At 43.1% G+C, this 19,865-nt stretch overlaps 2 protein-coding genes across 2 annotated transcripts; one reads left to right on the forward strand and one right to left on the reverse strand.

Annotated features, from left to right (window-relative positions):
• Positions 1-5,860: 5,860 nt before the first annotated feature.
• Positions 5,861-8,272, reverse strand: mrpl27 (mitochondrial ribosomal protein L27). The gene is made up of 4 exons (XM_031843924.1): positions 8,183-8,272; positions 7,698-7,826; positions 6,722-6,789; positions 5,861-6,613 (listed from the first exon to the last, which is right to left on the reverse strand). Exons 1-4 carry the CDS (start codon positions 8,220-8,222, stop codon positions 6,407-6,409), a joined length of 444 nt encoding a protein of 147 aa, XP_031699784.1. The 5' UTR covers positions 8,223-8,272; the 3' UTR covers positions 5,861-6,406.
• A 450-nt stretch (positions 8,273-8,722) lies between these two features.
• On the forward strand, positions 8,723-14,846 carry eme1 (essential meiotic structure-specific endonuclease 1). Its single transcript, XM_031844129.1, has 9 exons — positions 8,723-8,807; positions 9,588-10,265; positions 10,382-10,509; positions 10,687-10,785; positions 11,690-11,811; positions 12,010-12,148; positions 12,885-13,000; positions 13,080-13,269; positions 14,599-14,846. The coding sequence occupies exons 2-9, from the start codon at positions 9,614-9,616 to the stop codon at positions 14,770-14,772; spliced, it is 1,620 nt and encodes a 539-aa protein (XP_031699989.1). The 5' UTR covers positions 8,723-8,807; positions 9,588-9,613; the 3' UTR covers positions 14,773-14,846.
• Positions 14,847-19,865: the final 5,019 nt, after the last annotated feature.

Below are 19,865 nucleotides of genomic sequence, written 5' to 3' on the forward strand. Positions count from 1 at the left end.
CCCCCCCCCCCCCCCCCCCCTCCCCCCCCCCCCCTCCCTCCCCCCCCCCCCCCCCCCCCCCCCCCATCCCTCCCCACGCAGCCTTCTCCTCTGTATTTTAAAAGGCATGTCGTGATCACGTATAAGATACAAGCGGGGGGATGTAGCCATTGAAGAGGATGAAAGCAATGTGTGGATGGGAGGAGATGAGGAGGATGAAGATGATAGGAGGTCAACAATACGTTTCAGATGCAAACACTACATGTAATACATTATTGAACAGCCTCGCGTTGCAGCTCATAGAGGTTCGTTTTTGTTAAATTCTGCCAACTTTCTATTCAAATTCAAAACTTATTTTTGTTCAGCACAAACTGCAGCTATCTGAAAACTCTCATTTTGTCAATTTAGCATACAAACAAATAAGAATATTTACTGATAATTACATAAAATATATATAACAGTTTATGGTAGAAATAAATAACTTTGCACACACACACACACACACACACACACACACACACACACACACACACGCCAAACAGCAGATAATTAAATAAAACTGCAACGTGGTCTGTTTATTACATGTGTGATTTCATCCCAACTTTGTTTTGGTCTCTGTCATTGAAAGTATTATATTATAAGCATTATTATAATTATATTAGTAATATATGCAACTTACGGAAAATAAACTGACATGAAAATTACAGGAAAATATCAAGAAATCTAAAGTCAGCTTTCTGGTGTGTTTCTGCTGGTAGCTCCACTGCCCTGCTCTCTCTGTGCTGTCAATATCCACCCACAGGTTACTAACTGGTTAGTTAGTCAGAAGACATGTTTGGTTTGAAAGCCGTCCATAATGTGCGTGGAGACAGCTGGAAGTTTCACATCTGTTTCACCAGCGACTCCTGTGATGAGCCCACAGCTGCTGACTGTCATCATTGCTTCGGGTGAGTACGGCGCTGATTGTGTCTCTGCGTTGTCAAACTGCGTTTATCTTACATGATATTAAAGAAGTGAGGAAAAATGTCATGTTGGTGTTTTGTTTAATGCTGATAAGACACGTTTCTATTCACCAGTAATTACACTGGGGAGATGTGGGGAGGTAAGATGTCTGTGTGTGTGTGTGTATATATATATATATATATATATATATAGTATATAAACATTTTCAGGTTTTATTTAAAATAAGAAAATAAATACCAATGAATGAATATTAATATGTGTATATATATATATATATATATATATATATACACATTTATTGCCAAATCTATTTATTTAAGATTAATTTAATATCCATATTAAATGCAAATTCCTTAACATATTTGCATTCATCAAATTACCTAAACTCCGTGAGATGGAGGGAACCTGGAGGTTTTGGGGCTCCTGGGGGCCCCTGGGCAGAGTTCGCCAGAGTCCTGATAATAAAAAAAGAATGTCATCACTTATTACATCACTAAGGGAAAAATCAAGAATAGGCGCTGTAATCCTGTGAATGAGAGAAATAGTAAGAACCCTCCTTAATACCAAACCTAACCAGGAGGTTAGAGGTGAGGGTTAACCACAGAACAACACCACTGGAGCTGATTGGGATTCTAACCTCAGAGCTCCTCAGCCGGGTTGCCTCATCCTGACCTCATCCTGCATCGTCCACACTCTATACTAATAGAAAAATAAAGAAAACCTTTGCTGTCAATGTTGAATTGAGACAAATTGCCAATGATCTCTTACTTCCCAGGATGAGCCTCCCCATTACCACACCAGGCACTCTTTGACTGGCATCGCTCATTATGCGCACAGGGCCGCCACGAACCAGGGAGCTATCGTACCACAGGGAAAAACTGATCATCTGACTGGAACTGATCGCTGCAAAGATTAAAAAATGCATCTGCCAGAAGTTTCACATCAAATTTCTGCTTGTGTATGGAGTCTAGCTCCCTGGAAGGCTATTTGATGTTCGGAAGCCAAACGACTACCACCTGAATGGGGCTCAGCCGAGGCTGCCGTCCTATGAGAGCGTTCGTAAGAAGGACCGGCAGAGACAGATCCACAGTATGATCTCACAGCGCTTCGGCCTCTGCCACGATGAGGTGAGCGGACAGAAGGCTGCAGATTCTCTTTGGTCCTGGCGGAGGTAGTTTCTCCTGCAAACTTGTATTGCACTTCCCCTTCGCATGCAAAAGTTAAAAAATTGAGGAATACAGTTACTGGCTTTTTTCCTTCCACGAGTGAGATGAGAAGATCAATACCACTCTCTGTGGTCTGTGGAATAAGTATGGAACTAGAGTCAGGAGGCAATTAGCCTAGCTTAGCATAAAGACTACAAGCAGGGGGGTAACAGCTAGCAAAGCTCTTTTAAATTGACAATCATCATATGTGTAATAAAAGGCACATTTCAAACAGGAAGGGGAGGGACTCCTCTCTATTAGCATAGCACAAGACTACGGAGCCCCCAATGTCCCATAAGGTGATTTATTTTCTTTTTCTTGTGGGAAGAAGTTAATTATCTTGTGCGCACAAGATAATTAACTTCTTCCCACAAGATAATTAAATTGTACACACAAGATAAAAAAAAAATTAAAAAATCACCTTTTGGCATTTTGGGACTCCATACCAGACCTATTGGAATTGATGGACAAATTGGAGGCGTTGCCGAGCGATGCTGTAACATTTCACATAATGATACGAATGATACAAATAGCATATTTTTGTTACATCTTCCCTTGTTGGTATAAATACATGTATTGCAAAACAGCCTTTCTGTTATAAATGTGTAGATTTCGAGCCAAACCTGAAAAAACCCTGCGGACATCCTTCTGGTTGTTTTCTCAGATTTTTGACAGCCTTAGTTATTACACAGCTGTTGTAAACTGATCTTTGTGTGTACAAATCTGGGAGTCACCTTTAAACTACACGTTTAGATATATTAGATCAAAATATTTCCTTTTGTCACATTCTGGCCTTCACCGACGTATGAAGAAACCCTTCGCCAATCCGTTGACATTCCAGCTGCAAATCTGCGCTCTCTGGATATTCACCCATCAGTCCAACCCCAGGGTCACAACTCAAACCTCAATGAAGACACGCACCACCCCGGTCAACAACCCGCGGCACTCCGGGGAATGTCTTCCTCCTACTGCCCGGCACAGAGCCGCAGGTTTCTGTCCGTCTGATGGCCCTGGAGTTCATTTTGCCAAGTCACAGAATGATGAAGAGGGGCTACGGTTGTTAGAGCCAAGAGGGTGACACCATCGGGGACAAAAGGAAAGTTTCGGGAAGGGAATGCTTGTGCTTTGAGGCAGAGCTGTTGATGGATCACTGTGATTCTGCTTGGAGGTATTCTCATGACAACAACTCTGGCTGTACACTCCCCAAGGCTGACAATGACACATCTCTGCATTGTCCATTCCCAGGCAGGTTTTACATTGTGCTTTTCAAAGAATGGTAAAATAGGAGAATGGACTTAAATGTTTGACAAATGTGATTCTTTAGAGACTGATATTTTTGTACGGAAGGCTTTTAATTCAACCTCTTTGAATTTAACAGATTTGACACCAATATTCAATCCTGAATGTCCAGTGTTTTCATCGGGCTTTTACTCTTATAGGAGTCTAGAAACAACATTTAGACTATCACAGGGTGCTAATGCTGTGTACCAACACCCAGGATGACCAGGATTATTAATTCACTACTTGGCAGAATGTACGAAAAACATTAAAATCAGTAGGATTCATCATCTGGGAACCATGAATATCTACCAAATTCCATGGAAATTCATCCCATAGTTGTTGAGATATTAAAATTTAAAACAAAAAAAACATTATACCTGCTGGACGCATTAGAGGAAAAGCCAGGGGATCAATAAAGTTAGTAAGTTTCGTCCTCTGAGGACCATGAATGTGTTGTGCAAAGGTTCATGCTAATCCATGTGACGGTTCCCTATCTTGGTTACTTGTGTATGTTCCTTTAAGCCAGCAGGTACCAAAGGTGATCGCCCTAAGTGGAGGCACCTGGGCCCAGTGTGCTTCCACTATAAGGCTCCGCCTTCCCGGTAGTGCTCTCCTATCACTCTGTGGAGGAACGAGGACGGCTCGTTTGCAACCACCATTTGTAGTTAGACGTCTTGTGTATGTCTAAATAAACTCTTTGCTTTTTGGTCAACTGTCTGCGTCTCCCTGATTAGGTCGTGACAATCCATCTAACACTTGTTGAGATGTTTCAGTGGTGGACCTACCAACCGAGACTAAGAACTAGTGTGATTGTTGCGCTCATGTAGTTTAAATGTAAACGTCTTTCACGCTGACTTTCGACATTTCCAGGCTGTAGAAGAAAAAGAGATTGTCTGAACTAAGCTAATAAAAAAATGAAATGGTTTCACTCTCGTAGACCAAGCAGTGCTTACACAGTAAATGTGTTTGGCCTGCACTCATCACCAATGGATGCCACTTTGAGTTTGAGAGGTAAAGCACGACGACACAGTTACTCTTTAACCCTGATCAAACACTAACCACAGAGATCAAACACTAACCGCAACCAGGTGGTGCTGAACTAGACTGCACTTTGTGGTTTGTGTCTGCTGAGGACGACCTGCACTGATACCGGCCTGGACTGAGAATCAAGAATTGCAGATCTCGCACAATAGCTGGTGGCTACTCAGTAACTTTCATGAGTCATTTGGTTCTTTTGGAAGGGGAGGACAAACAAGCGGCGTAGCACATGTCCAATAATCCAATCGCTTACTCTCGCGGTTTATGGAGATATCGCTCAGTTTCATCTTGGTATGCTGTCCAATTAGACAGCGTTATCCTCCAACATCTCAGAAATAGAACGCCATGTCTACAAACTCCTCACATCCATCACTCTGCTTCATGACGGCGTTACCCATACTCCCACCTGCATACCACAAGCCGCTGAGCTACAGCAGATCCTGTTTTTATCTTAATTCCTGTTGAAACTCTTTCACAGAAATGCTGAAAAGATATCTCGCTGGCTTGTACCATTCCCAACAACTTCCATACAGGGGTTGTTTAAATGAAGACCAAGGCCTGATAAAGGTCTCCTTTTACCCAGGTCACTGAGTAACCCTCACCCTTTGAGGTATCCTTCTTAAAATTACTCATTTTTTCCTGTAACTTTCTCCAATATATGAAGAAACAAACCATCAATGTGAATGTGGACCTAATACTGGTGAATCCAACTGAGCATAAAGTAATGTAGTATTGTACTACATCTTGTGGTTAGTTTTGGTATTGCAAATTTCCCACACTAAATTTTCTCCATGCAACACTTAAGATCAGCTACAAATCTTAATCACTAACATTAAATATCTGTGAATCAATATGCAACAATCTGTGTGATCCTCAAATGATAATGAAATTATTGATATTTTAAACACTCATTGATCAAAATGGGCTTTAAAAAAGGATTGTGGTAATGCACTTAGTTACATTCAGTTGATATTGGAATCTCCAAACAGCCCCGGGGTTAGGCTTAGATAAGGCTTACAGAAAAATCTCATCTCTGATCTAATGTCCTGTCAGTCATTTTAAATGCGTGTGCACGCTTCAGTCATCAGTGTGTCCGAATTCATCTTCGGTCAAGGACGTGAGTAACATAATTGATTGGGGTCATGTGGACAGAGTGGTTTTTATGCAGAAATGGTGCCGTTTTGTGGTCCTCTGCCTATTTGTCGTGTGTGAATTACGGCGTCCAATCGGGCGAGTCTCAACAACCGCTATTGGAGCTCCTCTCCTGAAAAGCTCGTTCACTTCAGCAGGCTCCATCATTCTCTCTGCTCATCACTGAAGCAGAGAAACTCACAAATACTAATATATCACACGATAAATACCCCTGACACAAAACCCAAGTCATTACATGTAAAGACTTTCACATAGAAAACTTTAATACAGTTCAGTATTACAGCACAGCTCATTAGGTGGGTTGTCCTGAGTGAACACGAAGCATCTCAGTGAACGGTCACTGTAACAAATGACACTGTAGTTATGCACCCATACCATGGACTACTTTGGGATGAGATTATGATCAAATTCAGGAAATCACCACAGTGTCGACTCCAATAACACAAAATCTGTAAATGTTCACTGGAAATGTTTTTCTTTATACAGTTTATTCAGTTACGTTTTGTGAAAATAAACTGAAAAACAATAAATAAAAATCCATGCGTGACAGAGTTTAACTTCTGTTTGTAGGTGCCATAGAGTGTGTCACATATTTATGGAACTCAGAGACAGGAAGCCAGGGAGAGTCTGCAGGTGTCCACCGACCGCTCTCTGGCTGATGGTGTGCTCTTCGCTTAGATCTCCAGATATCAGCGAAAGTGTCAAAAACAAATCCTTGTCGAACGGGGTCCACCGCGAGAATACCTGGGAAACGACGACGTCCCAGTCCAGTCCAGTGCAGTCCAGTCTTAGACCATGTCCACCAGTTTAAATTTACCCTCCTGTTCGAGTGGCAGGACGCTGATGAAGGTCTTGTAGAGTACGGCTCCTTTGGGCAGCTTGGTGATGACCCGGGTGGCCTCGAGGCTGCGTGGCGGCGGGACGTAGACCTCCTTGGTGAACCTGACGTAGCCCTCCTCCAGAGCAAAGAGCGTCTTGTTGGTTCCCATGCCCACCTGCGGGACGGGGGGGGGGGGTGTCAGGAGGAGAGATGCGCGGTGACAATGTGTACATTTTCACTACACCGGATCGACGTTTGAGTTTAAACAGAAAGTGTTGCTTACGTGCGCTCCTGGGTGATACCTTATCAGCCTCTGTGTTGCTAGGATGTTACCCGCATGGACATAATTACCTTGGGACCAGATGGAAAGAGACGTTAGATAACTCCTGTTATTGTCCACATTATGTGAACACCTCTGTGTAATAGCATACAGTTCTACAGCAGCCCAAACTTCAGCCTCCAAAATGGCCGTTAGGTTCAAGCTAAAACTCTAACTTTTATGTTGCTGTCCAGTCAGGGCTGGTGGTAAATGTAGTCCATGGGAGCAACGCGTTCTCAGTGTGTGCTATATTGACAGAGACAGTTCTTCTGCACATGGAGCTGGAGTGCCTACATGTACCAGGATGCATTGCGCAAACGCTACCGACACCAAATCAAAACACGGTGTAGCCAAGTAGGCCTATACTTATGAGAGAATGAAAAATAAAACCACGGAGCGTGAACAGGCAACAACTCTATATTATTTTCCATATTGTCAATGGCTGCACACAACAGCTCCACTCCTCATTTTTTTTAAACCTTTCACAATAAAAGCCCAATTTAAACTCACTCAGCATTTCACGCAGACGCAACTCAACATGACAGCTTACAGGATAAGGTGACAAAAATACTCATTCAAGGGTCAAAATATATATTTTTACCTCCATGATGGAGGATTTAGTGCATTGTCTCTGTTGTATTAGACTGCATTATTTGGGCTAGGTGGATTTCATATAAATACATTTTTTTCTTTTTTTTTCACAAGTTGTTTTTTTCATCTGGGTTATTCAAAGTGAGAAAAACATGCTAAATTTCCAGCCTTCTCCTTTAACAATATGTGATTAATTTCACCTAATGTTGTGCATCTGCTTATCTTTTTTTTACTGTAGTTTGAACAATAATAATCTGTGTAGTACCAGGCTGTCACGTTGAACAAAATGAACTTGAGGATGAATAGCTACAGCACTTAAAGGAAGTGGTTTAAAACGATGTGTTATTACCATCTTGTTTCTTAAAGCCATATCTGCGGCCGGGGCTCTTTCCGCCGACGTTTTTGCTGCTGCCACCGGCCTTCTTGGATGCAAACCTCACAGAGTCCAGCAGAGAGGTCTGGCCAGGTACCAGCAGACCTGAAACCAGCAGCACGAACAAATTCACGTCAAGTCACATAATTACAGACACAGTTACCACATCCCATAACGAAGAACCAACTTAAGTTAGTGTGTCAAGAATGACCAAACGCCAGTAATTCCCTGCGAACGTCTTAAGTCGTTTGCTCATATGCATGAAGTGTCTGTGACATTCGGTGCTGATTTACACATTGAGCTAGCTCTGCTAGTTAGCTAAATTAGCATGTAACAGATTTAAAACGTTGCAAAAAGTTTACAGAAAGCAGGAGCTGCTGAGAATAAATATGCGTATTTCTCACGTTCGCACGAGCAACTTGTAAATATTGGGAGAACGTATAAAACCTAACTTTAGATACCTGCTCTGGACTTCAGCATCAAGGACGCCAGCGCCGCCATCTTGAACGATGTCACTCACGTCGTCTGCGTATTTGCGTCACATCCGGTTGTTTTATTTGCTGCGTTCAAGATCCCTAAGAAAGAAGCCCGACCGTATCAGCAGATTACAAATACTGACCCTGAGCTGTAGTGAAATGACATCAAAACTATTGAAATGCTATCAAAAGTAACGCTTAAGTTAGCTTAATGAAGAAAAAACTACAAGCAATATTTGAAATGCCTAAAAGAAACAAAAAACAACAATATTTTAAATGCGTTGAAGTTTGTAGTATTCTGAGTTTATGACTGACAAGATACCATGTCATTACGCAAATTAAGTTAATAGCAGTTAAAGCCAAACATTACTTTTAGGTTTTTATAAACGAAACTAAAATGGTTCACTTACGAAATGAGTTTAACGTTAAGAGCATAGGCTAAAAGAGAAAAGACTGTGGTGAACGGAAGTTTAGGGTCGTCCGATAAACCTGAATGCAACATTACCCGGGAAATCAAATGGGCTCTTATGCAAAAACTACTTTACGTGCAGACAGTGTGCTAAATCTAGTTAGTAAATAACCCGCATCTGCATGCGAGATTTTGTGTAAAGTGAGTATGAAAAGCAGAGTGAGCTTCCAGCTGACTTCGCCTCTTTCTGTTTTAACGTCGGCTGCTCAGTGTTGGTGAATGTTTTCGATGTGTGTAGCATTGGGCTTGGCTCAGCCTTGGTGCGCCTTTTTCTTTTTGAGGGAACATAAATGCTGCGCCAAACAAAGTTAAAAAAGTAACGTATTTTCTTATCGGCAAGTTCTGCCCAATGGTTGCAAAGCTAGAAGTAATGTATCCATTTCACCCGAGCATGGATACATTATGGAAGCCAACGTTACTGCTCAGTGACATCCTTTTTTCTCTGACACCAAAACACGTTGTGGGCGTTAAGCATTTATAACATATAATAATGACAAATACTTGCCTGATTTTGAAAGTTACATTTCTCCTGAAAAAAGGAGCAAAATAATTTTCAAAAAGGACATTGTCTAACACATTTATTGAAGAAAAAGACCAGGCAAACTTTCACAACTATAGTATTTATAGGGTTAACAAGCATACAGTATATATATATATATAAATCACAATTTTACTGGAATAAGTTCTGCTTGGTGGGTTATGTGCAGGCCGAAGTTAGAAGAATAACAATGCTTAATGTGTATTTTAGGTTATGATCTGGCTTTAAATTAAGATAAACTTTCCTTTTCTTTTTTTTTTTTTTTTTAAAGATTTCTGAATGAAGCTTGGTTGGGTGTCTGTGTGTAGAAGACAAGATAGGTCTGGCCCAAAGCTTGGTCCTTTCGATGTAATTAAAAAAATGTGTTCTTATCTCAAATACAGGAACCTGTGCTTGCACGTGAAGCACCATGGGCAGCTACAGTGACTCCACCAGTGAACTCGATGAGGAGTTGCCTGTGTTTGACTTCCTCCAGCCGGGTCGAGGCAGAGCCTCCCGGAGCCACGCTGGGAAACCGGACTCGGAGTGCTCCGATGCAAAAGCCACGTCGAAGGGCAACGCGGGCGCTTGCGCGGGGGCTGATGTGCTGATGATCAGCAGCGATTCTGATGACTGCGCTCCTTATGTCCCTTTGGCACAGAGATTCAAGCAGAGGCAAGGCAATGCGATTAGCGCCTCCTCCGCCGCCGGTAATGGGGAAGATGCTGAGCGCTGCTCGCCATCCGATCCGGCCAGCACCCGGCTCCTCCCCCAGAACGGGTCTGCAGAGTCAGAGCTGCCGCTCGGCCTCCATCAGGTGAGAACAGTGAGCCGCGGGGTCTCATCTGGTGACACCTCTCCTGCCAGGAGGAAACCCGCCAAGCGGACAGAGGAGGAGATCCAGGCCTCTCGGGAGGAGGCTCTGCGGAGGAGGCAGGCCAGGGAGGGACAGCAGAAGGGCAAGGAGGCGCTAAGGGAGGAAAAAGAGAGACAGAAAGCAGAGAGGAAAGATCTGGCGGAGGCCGCTAAGGCCTTGAGGCCCGAGGAGTGCATCAAGCACATGGTGGTGGCCGTGGACCCAGGTCTGTAGGTTCATTTCATACTGCAAACAAAGCCCACGTGCTTGGATGGCATTATTCAAGCTGTGTCCTGGGTGTGGTTCTTGGACGTGATTTTATTTATTTGTTGGTGTCTGCAGCTCTCTTACAGCTGGAAGGAGGCGGCACTCTGCTGGCGTCGGTGCAGGCTCTGGGCTGCAGCTGCGCCATAGAGAAACAACCCGTCCCACGCAGCGTCAGCTGGATGAGGAGGGCTCCCTGTGCCCAGGTGATAACACACATGTTATCTCCCTAACTGCTGCGCTCCATTCAGGGTGATGCATGAATATATATATATATATATACTTGAGACAAATGGGACGGTGGTTTAAGAGGCAGTTTTACGAGTGTTCATCCATTGTTTGGGACCGGTCGTCTCCCGTCTGTCTCCCCTGCATGTCTCCAGCCAGACGACGACGGCGGCGGTGTGTGTGTGCCGGAGGCCCACGTCGTGATGCAGATGACAGTTGACGACTTTGTCACCCTGATCCACGGCTACGTTCAGGTTGGTGCGGCATGAACGCGGCGACTGCCGCTTTTTAAAATGAGACCCAGATTACGCCGAGCAGCAGGACAGAGACGTGAGAATATAAGGTGAGGTGAGAGCAGAACAGACGGAGGGATGTCAAAACAATATAGCAACAGAGTAATGAGTAGAAGTATGTTTATGAGTACCAATACATATGAATAATTCAAGTCACTCTAATGACCATATAGCTATGCAGAAGGTATTTAGCAATATTACATAGCTATAAACATATGTCCATAATATATACATCATTCCTATTACAACATATTAGTATATATTACCGCTGAGTGCGGTTTGCTTGTCACAGTACGTAAAAAGCACCACTAAAGGAGGGAGAATGAGCGAGATGCTTTTTTTGTTCAAATAGAAATACCAAAAGCTTTCCATGACAGAAGGCTCATGTTCTACACCCTTATCACCGACTACGTCTACATGCCCAAAATACTCGTGTTCCGAAGAAAGACAATATTACTTCTGAGTTGTTTACATAGCTAATGGGAATGAATTCCACTAATATTTCCGTTTGCACGCAGCCGCGGGTACTGTGATTAACGTAGAATGCTAAATTAATCAAGAGAGAAGTAGAGTCATTTTCTCATAGACTTCTATACAATCGGACTCATTTTGGAATCAGAGGAGTCGCCCCCTGATGGTCAGTAGAGAGAATGCAAGTTGAAGACACTTTCGCATCGGCTTCACTCGAAACAGACAAGAGGCCGTGCTCTCACAACACCTCACAAATACATAGTGTCCTAAAAAAAACCTTGTAGTTGCTTTTGTTCGGGACTATTTTCAGTGGTGGATCAATCCACATTTGGTAAATAGCAAAGGGTGTTTATTTACAGCAGTGGGCTGGTGCATGTGGGTGTGTCTCATGCAGGAAGAGGGGCGTGGCCAGTGTGGCTCTGGTCCCACTCTGACGTCCTGGGTGCAGGAGCAGCAGAGGCGTCACCCCGGTAAGGTCCTCAGCCTGGCGGTCATCGACCTGGAGAAATACTTCAGGTAGGGAAGGACAGCCTCTCTTTCAAATCATCGTTTAGTCTGTCAAATAGGAGGAAATATTGAAACGTGCCCGTCATAATTTACCCGGAGCCTCAGGTGACGTCTTCATAATTCAGGGCGAGAAATATGCGTAAAGGACGGGAGGCGGGCCTAAGGGAGCTGACCGGTGGTTCATGTTTTATTTTGGTCCGCCTGCAGATCCCAGAAGTCGCAGAGCCAGAAGTGTTTTCGAGAGGCAGTGGCTGGCGAGGAGCGAGGGGGAGGGAAAGGGAGGAAGAGGAAGAAGAACGGCGGAGATGAGGCGCGTGTCGAGGTGTCGCGAGTCGAGGTGGAGGAGGTAGGTCGGCTAGTGGAGGAAGACGTCCATGAGCATTTTACATGATCTGAAACAGACTTTGTTAAATTCTTCACTGTGAAACTGATCCGATTCATTCATCAGTCACCGATGATGTCTTCTCTGAAATTGGATTTTAGAGCATTATTAATGGAAAATAAATGGATTTTTGTTTGATTAAAGAAAATCGTAATATTTTAATGGATTGTCTGCATGGTTTGAGGGCTTTATATGAAGGGAAAATCCCTTAAAATGAACCCCTTATTTATCGGGGCTCTAATTTCAAAACCAATCTTAATATAATCCATTAATTTATCCATAAATCTAGTTGATCTATCCCCATGCTTCAGGTGAATCCCTTGATTTGTATCTTAAGTGAAGGTGGCAAAGATGAATGGGTACCTGTAATGTTATTTGCATACTTTAAGGAATCTTTACCCCTTAAAAACCCGTCAATCCACATAAACCTGTAATAGATCTGAATACTGAAAAATAACACCTTAAAGGTACCATTCATTGACCTGAAAATCCCATCACCTTAAGGTGACATTTAGTGGCATGTGCCCCTCAATAGTGGTTTTCAGTGTTTGCCTTGTCAAATGACAAATGAAAGGGTCTCTGGCTACCATACCAGACATCTTGATTTAGATTTTTTTTCAGGGGAAAATAAATCATTTATCTTACGGGATTATTGTTCGATAGTGACTCACATTGTTCGGTCCTCCGTGCATCCCATCAGGCAGTGGTGCATCTCCAGCTTCACACCGGCGTCTGCGTCCGCTTCTTGTCAACCTGGAAGGACTTCTCGGATCACATCACCATGACGACCAGAGCGGTGGCGGAAGCCCCCTTCAAGTGAGCAATCTCACAGCTCCTCCTCTTTACCCCCCCCCCCCCAGTTTAAACGGTGGTTTCCTCTGTGTGTGTTTCGCAGGCAAGAGAGGGAGAAGACGGGCTTCTCGTTCTACCTGGAGAGCGAGTGGGCGGGGGGGCAGCGGGTGGACAAAGCCGGGAAGGGACTCCTGCAGGTGTGGAAGAGACAGATCCAGCAGTTCAACAGAGTCAGTCCGGACATGGCCTCGGCCATCCTGGCAGCGTATCCCTCCCCACAGCTGCTCAAGAAGGTACACGCTCACTGCTGACACACTGCTCACAGCGGCCACGTTAACTACATTTCCACTCGGTGTGGGAGGATCCCCTCCTTGGGCCTCTCCCCGGGGACTTTGGCCCTCGCAGAGTACTGTGGAAAGGCCCAGGGGTAACCTTAACCCCGTGCCGTGGTGCACCAGAAAATGACTTAATCATGGCCAGTGCGTGGGGCGCGGTGCGGTGCTTGGTTGTGCACCTCGGTTTTCTTGTAAGTTGGCGGCGCACGCGATCATGTGACCATCACAAACAGTTCACTGATAAAAGCACTGTTTACATGTCAAGGGATTATACAAAGAAGGCCAATTTGTTTTTAGATGATTTAGAAACTGCAGGTGTTAACAGGCTGCAAAATATATACATAAGTATTTTTAACAGGATATTCAACCTTTGCTTCTTTCTAACGCATGTGATACTTAACATGTTTCTCTACAGGGCTTGTACAAAGGCAATAAAGTAGTCCATGAATATGAGATACGAGTTCACACATAATTACAATCACTCCTCAGCTTTGTGGAGGTTGGTTTATGGAATTTTGCCGGTTAGACTCGTTGTCTTTTTGATACAGTACAAACAAACTTGTGTTTTTGTTATTGATTATTATTATTATTATTATAATAATTTCTCGTTATTGCAATTTCTTTTGAAAAATGCAATGATTTGGTTCGTAGTAATGACTAGAACAATTTTGTTATAACTTATACTGTAAAAATCTTGTTTTCTTGTCATAATGGGAAAATAATGAGCAGATTGCTTTTATCATGGTTGTAGCAATATGTTGCCGTTCCTTTAAAACTTAGATTCCTGATTATCGGGCACCAAATGGATAGTTTTAGTGTTTTGAAGGGGGGTGATGACGTTGTTACCCAGAGTCAGTGGATTACTTGCGGTAGATGACAGCCACCTAAAAGAACGGTTTTATATTATACAATATTGGGTTAAGTCAATGCTATATTTAGAATATTGCAGAATGAATATAGGGGAAGTCAGACTGGCCCGGGAGAAGCTCACATCTTCCTGAATTCCTTCCTGTTCTGTGGATTAAATATTCTTTATTTACTGCTTTTCCCCTTGTAAAGAGCATCATAAGAGCGCTTTTTAAAATGTTTTTTTAAATATGCTTCAATGCAAGTATAGCTTCCACTACAAATGCATCTTTATTGCCTTAAGATGTCAAGTAAGTGCAGCCTACAAGGGAATGACTCTTTTATGGGGGTTTAAATATCGAACCACTTTCAGTCACATCTGCAAACTTTCCAGTTTCTTTTCTTTTTGTCTATATGAAATATTTCCCCATCTTTCTGCAGGCTTACAATCTTTGCAAGACCGACCGCGAGAGGATCTCCCTGCTGTCTGACCTCGTGATCCGCCGAGGAGAAGGCGTCACCTCCACGACTCGACGCGTCGGTCCGGAGCTTTCCAAACGCCTCTTCCTCATGATGAACTCCTGCGATCCTCAGCAGACTCTGGACTCCGTCTGACCTTTTGAACTAACATTTTTCTCATCTTTGGACTGTGCCAGTTTCTGTTAGAGCATTGGATTTTTAAACTGTGAAGTTAGAATTCTTTTTTTAGTTTTTACATAAAATCAAATGTTTCTTATGTATATATTAAAGTTTTATGAAAATTGCATTTTTGAATATCGCAATCATTTAAGGTTGCAAGATTCTGAACATGTCTGTTGCCTTTCACTGGCTCTCAACATGGTGATGCCTGAGGCGGCGACGCAATGCTAACAGTGCTAACGGCACAAACTACGGCAAACCAGGCGGCAACTTCCTGTTATGCCAAGTGAAGCCGATGCGGAAGTGTCTTAAAACTGGCATTCTCTCTACTGACCAGCAGGGGGCGACTCCTTTGGTTCCAAAAAGAAGTCAGTCAATGCAGCATGATGTTCATTTAGTAAATTATGGTCCATTTAGAGTCAATCAGACCATAAAGAGGAGTATGCTTTAGGGTGCCTTTCAAATATGGTAACTTCCGTTCATCGGTTGCAAAAAACAACAACAAGGCGACAGCCGTAATTCAAGATGGCGTCATAACGACAGTCCACAAACCAATGGGTAACGTCACGATGACTACGTCCACTTACGTATATACAGTCTACGATACGTTACACAATCTTTTAGTGGTGCAGAGTACCGTACCGGCCTTCTTTTACCCTTCAATACTAACAATTTTGAGAAAAGTACATGACTTGCCATTTAAGTAATAATTTCAAAAAAGTTGGAAGCTATGTTCATTAGGGGTGGGAATCACCAGAGATCCCGCGATACGATATTATCACGATACTTAGCACGATACGATATTATCACGATACTGCGATATTATCACGATACTGCGATATTCTGAGTATTGCGATAACATAGGCCTATATTGCGATTTATTACATTTTTCAACTTCAAATTATGTCCCCAAAGGAAAACTCAACATGTTTATCGAATAAGATAAAGTTTTCAGTCTGTTCATCTCACTTCAATCATTTTTATTGCAGCAAAATAGGATTGTCAAGCAGACAGACTGACCAACAATGTCATAAATTTTGCATGAACCTGACAAAATGAATGCATTACTACATAGTCCAACTTAACTAAATGCAAACGTGTGGACTCAGTATATGAACTATAACTTATATAAGTAGGATATAAGAGTTATATAACTCAGTATAACTTGCGATGCGTGGACGTCGAGGGAAGAGAGACAGTTATGCGCCGCACTCTCCCCATGAGCCTGGCTACTGTTGGCAGATTTAACCCCGTTGTGAGGCCAGATGTCTCTATCTTTGTTTTGACCAACTTCCTACCAATCACGCTGACCCGGGACCTTTGCTGACCTCACCAGAAAACAACTCAGCACCATCTAGTGGACTGAAAAAGCAATTGATTTGATTTTTTAATAGTTTATATAATAAAAGATCGATACTTGGCGTCCGTGTATCGATACAATATCGCCACGCAAAATATTGCGATACTATGCTGTATAGATTTTTCCCCCACCCCTGATGTTCATGGTACTCGCAACAACAAAGGTTTAAATGTTATTACTCCAGTACCCAGGCCAGAATGACCGAGCCTGTTTCACAGTTTACTTGTGTGTGGGACACACACTCTGTGACCCACCTCTAATGCGGTTTAATTAAGCATTATGTGCAGTGTAATGCCACGGCCTTCGTGTATTTAAACTGCTGTCCAATTGAATTATATGGCTAACCTCTGAGGTTTCTGTGTCATCAGGCTCTCTTGTGTCTCCACTGCCTGTGTGTGTGTGTGTCGAGCCTGTTTGTGTTTTCATGGTGTGCAGTGGTAAAATGCCGCCGCAAATCTGCTCCACTTCGCTTCGCAATGCCCATGGCTCATTTCCACCGCATTAGCAAAAGTGGAACCTGACCAAGAAGTGATGAGCGCCGAAACGGGGAGAAAGGGACGATTGGGTAACGAGCTGTTAAATGGGCTTAAGAGATGAGCAACATGCCTCGCCCTAGGTGCTGCATACAGAGAGTCCACGATGACAGAGGGGGTGCAGAGAGAGGAAAGGGCTGCATTGAGCTGGGAAAATGAATTCAACATAGGTCTCAGGCTACCTCTGGAAAATACAGTGCTGAGCAATGACTAGTCTCTCTCATCACAGGCCCTCAGTACCACACTGAACCACCCTTTGGTGAGGGTTCTTCCCAGTTATCCCCTTAAGGTAGATTTTCCTTTATGCACAGCAAGGTAATAGTGTTGAAAGCAAACCCATGATTAGATTTATGGTACACTTCAGATTGGATTGTGTTAAAAAGGAATTCCAGGACTTCCTTAAAGGGATGTTTTTTTCCCCCAAATGACCAAATAACAATCTTGTGGTGTGTTTTAAAAACCATGTTGCACCGTGCATTACACAAGGCAACACATTAAAAACCAACAATGAAAACACAAGTGCACTCAGTAGAGTGCAGATCTCAGGTCAGGTGTGTCTGCAATGACCACTGCTGTATGTTTGATTGAATGAATAAAATATATTGTCGATAGAATGTTTTCATAAAACTGCAACCACGAGAGGCCGCTGAGCATGCAGTCAAAAACGAGAACAAAAAAGTTTAGGCTAATAGCTCAAGCAGTATGTGAGATTACCGATGGACAGACAGACACAGAGGCACACGCACATGATCGAATACATAATCTCCTGGCGGAGATTGCAATTGGGAAAACAAAAAAAATGACATGAAAGCTGCACTACTGAATAAAACTACCCTTCACTAAAAAGCAGAACGATAAATTATGCAAGGAGCGGGTAAACATAACATTTAGCAGCTCAAGGGCCGACATGTCCTTCAGGAGACCACAACAGAGCTAACGTTAGCGTGAACAGCTTTAAATGGGCCACCAGAAGTAAGGCTCCAAATTGAACGCTAATGTTGCTCCATGTCTCCTGGAAATGCAGACGGGCATTAGATTACTAAAAACGGAAGTCATGTCAACTTTGCAAGGTATTAATCTGTCGAATGTGTGCGATTAATTTGTTTGTTATGGAGTTCCGCCTCTAAGTAGCCATCAAAAATAACAAGAACATAAAAACATTAATGCCGCTTCAAACGGGACCAGAATACAAAGCTGGTGAAAGATCGAGTGTACGAACCGGATTTGGATACAATAAAATATGATTTAACCAGGCTTATTGTATTCCTGGCAATTTGTTCAAAAGCCTGGGGGCACGGATTCATAAACCTGTATCTTAAACTTAGGCAAATGAAACCACAACTGTCTGCATGACGAGATACCACATGGGTAAGTGAGGTTATGTTTTTTTTTCCATCTTCGATACCCCTCACACTCTCCACACTGACTTTCAGAAGCACTGCTGTAGAGGAAACTGTACTGTAACATCAACTTCGTATGGCTACCGAGTGTCAAAAATTGGTTCTGCCATCGTTGCCCCAGAAGCTATTGTTACATTACATGATTCAGTAGCTTTTAGTCCATGTAGTCGTGCAGGAGGAGCGGTGCGCTTTCCTTTGATACCCTGAGTTCAGGTCACAGAACTTGACAATTATGGTGAAAGATACACGGCTTCGCTCTACCTCAGGACAAGCCTGCGCTTCCCTTCCTATCTTGTTTGCTTTGAGGTGGGGGGAGACTTCAAGGATGCCAGCGGGATGGAGCAAAAACAGAAAAAAAGGGGGGGTTGTGACGGGCAAAAAGTAGATGTGTGTAAATGTCTCATCCGTGGTAACGTTATTTCCCCTCCCCCGTCTCTGTTTGACCTCAACTCAAAAGGAAGAATGGTTTCATCCTAGAAAAAGGAGAAAAAGTGGAGAGCAACACTTCAGAGCATCATATGTGGTTGCCTGTTTATCCGAGACTTACACATTTTCACTTCAAAGGGATTCGGTTTGATGCACACGAAAAACATGTAACAGTTGTGTGAAAAAGTGTTTGCCCCCTTCCTGATTTCTTATTTTTTTGCATGTTTGTCACACTTAAATGTTTCAGATCATCAAACAAAGTTAAATATTAGACAAAGATAACACAAGTAAACACAAAATGCAGTTTTTAAATGGTTTTTATTATTAAGGGGAAAAAAAAATTGTGAAAAAGTGAAAAAGTGATTGCCCCCCCCCCCTGTTAAAACATAAATTAACTGGTTTATCACATCTTTGGAAAGCTGAGTTCAATTTCTCTAGCCACACCCAGGCCTGATTACTGCCACACCTGTTCTCAATCAAGAAATCACTTAAATAGGACCTACCTGACAAAGTGAGGTAGACCAAAAGATCCCCAAAAGCTAGACATCATTCTGCGATCCAAAGAAATTCAGGAACAAATGAGAAACAAAGTAATTGAGATCTATCAGTCTGTAAAAGGTTACAAAGCCTTTTCTAAAGCTTTGGGACTCCAGCGAACCACAGTGAGAGCCATTATCCACAAATGGCGAAAACATGGAACAGTGGTGAACCTTCCCAGGAGTGGCTGGCCGACCAAAATTACCCCAAGAGCGCAGCGACGACTCATCCAAGAGGTCACAAAAGACCCCAGAACAACATCCAAAGAACTGCAGGCCTCACTTGCCTCAATTAAGGTCAGTGTTCATGACTCCACCATAAGAAAGAGACTGGGCAAAAATGGCCTGCATGGCAGAGTTCCAAGACGAAAACCACTGCTGAGCAAAAAGAACATAAAGGCTCGTCTCAGTTTTGCCAGAAAACATCTTGATAATCCCCAAGACTTTTGGGAAAATACTCTGTGGACTGACGAGACAAAAGTTGAACTTTTTGGAAGGTGTATGTCCCATTACATCTGGCGTAAAAGTAACACGGCATTTCAGAAAAGGAACATCATACCAACAGTAAAATGTGGTGGTGGTAGTGTAATGGTCTGGGGCTGTTTTGCTGCTTCAGGACCTGGAAGACTTGCTGTGGTAAATGGAACCATGAATTCTGCCGTCAACCAAAAAATCCTGAAGGAGAATGTCCGGCCATCTGTTCGTGACCTCAAGCTGAAGCGCACTTGGGTTCTGCAGCAGGACAATGATCCAAAACACACCAGCAAGTCCACCTCTGAATGGCTTAAGAAAAACAAAATGAAGACTTTGGAGT

This window comes from Anarrhichthys ocellatus, unplaced genomic scaffold (genome assembly GCF_004355925.1).
Source record: "Anarrhichthys ocellatus isolate YVR2014 unplaced genomic scaffold, GSC_Weel_1.0 scaffold4, whole genome shotgun sequence".
Taxonomy (NCBI): Eukaryota; Metazoa; Chordata; class Actinopteri; order Perciformes; family Anarhichadidae; genus Anarrhichthys; species Anarrhichthys ocellatus.

Excerpts from the sequence above, each read along its gene's own strand:
- mrpl27 (XM_031843924.1), bottom strand. The coding sequence starts at position 8,222 with ATGGCGGCGCTGGCGTCCTTGATGCTGAAGTCCAGAGCAG. Across the intron at positions 7,827-8,182 it reads GATGCTGAAGTCCAGAGCAG|GTCTGCTGGTACCTGGCCAG; the intron begins GTATCTAAAGTT and ends TGCTGGTTTCAG. Across the intron at positions 6,614-6,721 it reads GGTATCACCCAGGAGCGCAC|GTGGGCATGGGAACCAACAA; the intron begins GTAAGCAACACT and ends CCCGTCCCGCAG.
- eme1 (XM_031844129.1), top strand. The coding sequence starts at position 9,614 with ATGGGCAGCTACAGTGACTCCACCAGTGAACTCGATGAGGAGTTGCCT. Across the intron at positions 10,786-11,689 it reads TGATCCACGGCTACGTTCAG|GAAGAGGGGCGTGGCCAGTG; the intron begins GTTGGTGCGGCA and ends TGTCTCATGCAG. Across the intron at positions 11,812-12,009 it reads GACCTGGAGAAATACTTCAG|ATCCCAGAAGTCGCAGAGCC; the intron begins GTAGGGAAGGAC and ends GTCCGCCTGCAG.